The sequence below is a fragment of the Drosophila takahashii genome, chromosome X, assembly GCF_030179915.1.
Source record: "Drosophila takahashii strain IR98-3 E-12201 chromosome X, DtakHiC1v2, whole genome shotgun sequence".
Classification (NCBI taxonomy): Eukaryota; Metazoa; Arthropoda; class Insecta; order Diptera; family Drosophilidae; genus Drosophila; species Drosophila takahashii.
The window spans coordinates 24,605,827-24,610,378 of NC_091683.1; the positions used below are offsets into that span (position 1 = coordinate 24,605,827).

Here is a 4,552-nt window from a genome sequence, read left to right on the forward strand (position 1 = left end):
ACCATTCATTAAAAAGTTATACGCAATCAAAAAAATGGTATATATCCATCTCCCTCGCACTCCCTTTAGCCGAGCGACGGGTATTAAATAGTCGGGACATGAACCCGACTATAGCGTTCTCTCTTGTTTAGTTTAAAATCTAATCTTAGTTTAGCCCCAAAGAAAATCAATTGCCTTATGAAAAAGTTGAAAATGTCAAAAGTTGTAACTAATAAGTAACTAATAATGAAAATATTTAAATGTTTTGAATTTTATCAAAACAGTTTTCTCTAAAATATATAAGAACTTTTCGAGAAATTTTATTCACTAATACTTTTTGTCAGATCCAACTTAAGAAATCCCTTTAGAAGGCCGCCCAATGAATTATCAGTCATGTTTGTCATTTCTAGGTTTATTTTGCACAAACTTAAAACTAAGCACAATAATGTCTGTACAATACTTCGCTTCGTTTTCATTCACAATTCACAATTTGTCACATTCACTAAGAACTATTCAAAAAAAGTACTTAAAATAAATCACAGTAGATTTAAGCATTTTTTTGTTTGTGGCTGGTTTTTTGTTGGTTTTTTCATTTCTTCTGGCAAACTTTCATGGCCGCCGTTCACAAATAAATTGATATATATATATATAAATACAATATTGATATACAAATAAATAAATAAATTACTACACATAGAGAGAAAAAAAATAATAGCCATATTCTAAATGGGAAATAAATAGTCGAGGGGTGGCACTGGGCCGAATGGAAGTGTGGGGAATGGGAAAATGTTGAAATGTTGAAATGCTGAAATGGAGTGGATTCGTTGGATTGGCAACTGGAATGGAAGGCGCTCTAATACTCAATATGCTCAATACTCGATGCTCAATAAATAAATAAATACTAAAGTACGTGTCTAAATGGCATTCGACAAAAATTCTTCGTTCTCTCCCGTTGGCTTGGTTGGCTTGGTCGGGTGGGTGGATGGGTGGTCCTCTATTTGGCTTGGAAGCTGGAAAGCTGCTCTAACTGCTGGGCCGAAAAGCTGCTAAGCTCGCTGTAGCTGTAATACTGGAAGGGCGTGATGTTCGAGCGCTTGGCTGGCTCAAATTCAGCTCAGGACTCGGCCGAGGAGCCCGCTCCGGAGGCATTCGATGACCCGAGATCTAGCATTTCCGAGCTGCCCGCCCGCAGGCCGCTCGCTCCCGCTCCCGCTCCCGATCCTGATCCTGATCCGGTTCCCCGGGCTGCCGCCAGGTGACGCCTTTCGCCGCTGTTTCGTCGCGGACGCCGCAAAACGCGATGCAGCGTCTTCCAAACATTGTCCAGATACTGGAAATACAGCTCCTTGCTCACTTTAAGGTCCCGCTGGTCCGCCTCCGCGGATCCATTGGCCGGGGTGTGGAAATTGAGGCGATCCTCCATCGCCTGCCGGCTCACGCGGCTCAGCTTGGCCCCGTTGCTGTTGGGGTACGAGGAGTTGATGGTCGACTCGATCTCGCAGAGCATGTAGCGGGCGCTGACCAGCAGGTCGTGCAGCTCCTTGGTGACCGCCTCGTTGATGCTCTTCTGTTGGTCCTTGCGGAACTTGTACTGCGCCCGTCCCAGATACGAGAAGCTGCCCACGAAGGTCTGCATGTGGCGGTACCAGGTCTTTAGCTTCACCTGCAAATGAAAGAGAGATGTTCTTAAGTTACTTAGTTTGGGTAAAGAAGCCAGGAAGGGCATGCAAATGAGGCGGGCTGACAGGGGAAACTGGTCTGCGCCGCCCTGGGCGGAGCAGGTCCATTCCGCTCAGTCTCTCCATTTCCATCTCCATCTCCATCTCAATCTCATCACTCAACTTACCGCACTAGTGGGCTTCGTCATGTTCGGCAGGAACTTGTACTCGTGCTGCCAGTGCTGATGGCTGCCGTACTCCAGCGTGGCGCGGTGGGTAATGTCTTGGTACTCGCTCATCGTGATGTTCCGCAGGTTCTCGAGGTGCTGCAAAGGAAGGGGTACAAGAAGGTAACCGATGAGTAATGCAGCTGGGGATATTGGCATCTTAAAGTGACAAAATACTCAAGTTCGAGTTTTATTAACTAGTTAAGTAGGGGTTAAACTAACCGGAAGGAAGTAAGGCAGCTTGTTAGGTATTGGTTAAATTAACCGAAAGGAAGTAAGGCAACTTGAAGTATTGACTTGTTAAGTAGTGGTTAAACCAGCCCAAAGGAAGTAAGTACTGGTTAAACTAACCGAAAGAATGTAATGCAACATAGAATACTTACTTGTTAAGTAGTGGTTAAATTAACCCAAAGGAAGTAAGGCAACTTGTTAAGTACTGGTTAAACTAACCGAAAGAAAGTAATGCAACGTAGAGTATTGACTTGTTAAGTAGTGTTTAAATTAACCCAAAGGAAGTAGGGCAACTTGTTAAGTACTGGTTAAACTAACCGAAAAGAAGGTAAGGCAACTTCTTAAGTACTGGTTAAACTAACCGAAAGAAAGTAATGCATCTTGGAATATTGAACTAGCCGAAAGGGATACAAATATTTCTTATTTTTTCTTGCATTAAGTTAGGAGACTCTTTTTAGCTGCTAGTTGCTTTTAAACTAAGACACTTAATCTCACCTTGCGCTTGATCACTCGTCCCTGGCTGGCACTGCTATCCGAGCCGAGGCTCTCGTCCGCCGTGTAGGTGCCGCCGCAGGGATTCTCCCACTCGGGCACCTCCGACTTGCTGGCGAAGAGCCGCAGATTGTGGCTGCGGGCGTGCCGCGTCCTCTGGCGACGCATCTCCCGCCTGGCCGCCCGGATGGCCGCCTGGGCGATCTCCTCGTAGCTGCTCTCGCTCAGGCTGAGATCGCTGTCGTAGCTGCCCTCGCCGAAGCTCTCGGCGAGTCCGCGATACGGATTCACATCGAAGGCGGGCAGTATATCGCCAGCCGACGACGAAGATGACGATCGTCCGGAGGAGTTGTCCTCCTCGTAGGCATAGTCCAGGGCCACCTGGTCCCTCAGATGGCGGGCCTGGGTGTTCTGTGGCACCACGGCGGCCAGGATCATGATGACCAGCAGCAACTGGCGGCTGTGGCTGTGGCTCCAGTGGCTGCTGCTGCTGCTGCTGCTACTTTGGCTCTGTTGGCTGACTGTAAAGAGTAGGAGAAGAGCAGGGGTTGTGTTAGTAGGGGGCTTCAGTTGCAGCTGGGGAAATCCCATCCCGGGCGTACCGTTTAAGGTAAAGGCTGGCATTGGTCCGGTAGCACGCACTCTAGCGCCTAACACTAACACTAACTAACTTGGCTAACTGGCTAGCTGGCCAACTATCACAATCGGTTAACTGCGAGCTGCTCACTGCTCACTGCTCACTGCTCACTCACTGATCACTGATCACTGATCACTCCACGATCTCTCCTGCTCGACGGCTGATGGCTAAGTGACTGCCGCTGCAGCGGCGCTCGAAAATTTGTAAGCCCCTTGCTCACGCACTCCTCACAAACATTTCGACTCAGTTTCAGTTTCCAATCGATCGGCAGAGAGACAGAGCGAGAGAGAGCGGAGTGAGTGAGTGCAATTACACTGATACAGCAGCCAATTTGAGCAATTTTCTCGAAATTGTTTTGAGCATTTGTCATGCTCGCTCTCGTCGGCCTCTCGGCCTTTTTGGCTGAATTTCACCAGAATAAGATTACTCATAGGTATTTGGGTTTTTTGTTCGTTTCGTTTCGTTTCGATTCGTTTGGTTTGGTCTTTTTGTTTTTGTTGTATTCGCCAGCAGACGCTTCCCAGACGTCGACGGAGTCTGCAACGGTGACGTTACACCTGGTCGCCCACCACTCGACTTTTGAATAATTCAAATAACCACTCAGGTCGCCGCTTTCCGCTCTCCGCTCCTCTCCGCTCTTCTCGACCAATAATCAACCAGCCGACCGACTGACTCGATGTTGCCGTAGGTCAGCGACTTGATAACGCTGCCCAATCGACGTCGACGGCGCTGCGACTGCGATAAGGCACGTGCTGCCCGGCTAGTGGTTGTTGTTATAAGCCGATCGACGATCGGGGATCAGCTGGACCCAAGGCCATAATCGCTAATTGGCCCGGTAATCGAGATATTGCAAACCGATGATTAATACTCCTTTACGATCTTAACAATCCGGCGAAAGTGCAGAGTGTCCTTATCTCTTCTTTTCGCTTTGGGATAGCAGATTTCGAAATTCCGAACAGGAACTCATGTGAGCCGATCGATTAGATCGTCAGCTGGAGAGGATTGCACGCGATCGATTGGCTTGGTCATGTGAGGGATCTGGCGAGATAGCCGAGCGAGCGGCAGTGAATCAAAATCAAAAGCGGACGAGAGTTATCGGGCGTCATATATAGAGCATATAAAGTTCGGGAGGGAACAATTGAAATTGGTTGATTGATTTTAGTACTCAATATCTTGGGGGCTAGTATAACTTTGAGGTGATACTAAAGGTATAATCGGAGGATTATAATGATCTATCCAAAACTCTAATATATATAGAGCATATAAAGTTCGGGAGGGAACAATTGAAATGGGTTGATTGATTTAACTGGCTTTTAGTACTCAATATC

General features: G+C 47.3%; 1 protein-coding gene across 1 annotated transcript; it reads right to left on the reverse strand.

The window, feature by feature from the left end:
* Positions 1-390: 390 nt before the first annotated feature.
* upd2 (unpaired 2) lies at positions 391-3,413 on the reverse strand. Its single transcript, XM_044395445.2, has 4 exons — positions 3,190-3,413; positions 2,591-3,108; positions 1,826-1,963; positions 391-1,642 (listed from the first exon to the last, which is right to left on the reverse strand). Exons 1-4 carry the CDS (start codon positions 3,209-3,211, stop codon positions 1,094-1,096), a joined length of 1,227 nt encoding a protein of 408 aa, XP_044251380.1. The 5' UTR covers positions 3,212-3,413; the 3' UTR covers positions 391-1,093.
* Between the last annotated feature and the right edge of the window lie 1,139 nt (positions 3,414-4,552).

Excerpts from the sequence above, each read along its gene's own strand:
- upd2 (XM_044395445.2), bottom strand. The coding sequence starts at position 3,211 with ATGCCAGCCTTTACCTTAAACG. Across the intron at positions 1,964-2,590 it reads GACGAGTGATCAAGCGCAAG|CACCTCGAGAACCTGCGGAA; the intron begins GTGAGATTAAGT and ends CTTCCTTTGCAG. Across the intron at positions 1,643-1,825 it reads TGACGAAGCCCACTAGTGCG|GTGAAGCTAAAGACCTGGTA; the intron begins GTAAGTTGAGTG and ends TTTCATTTGCAG.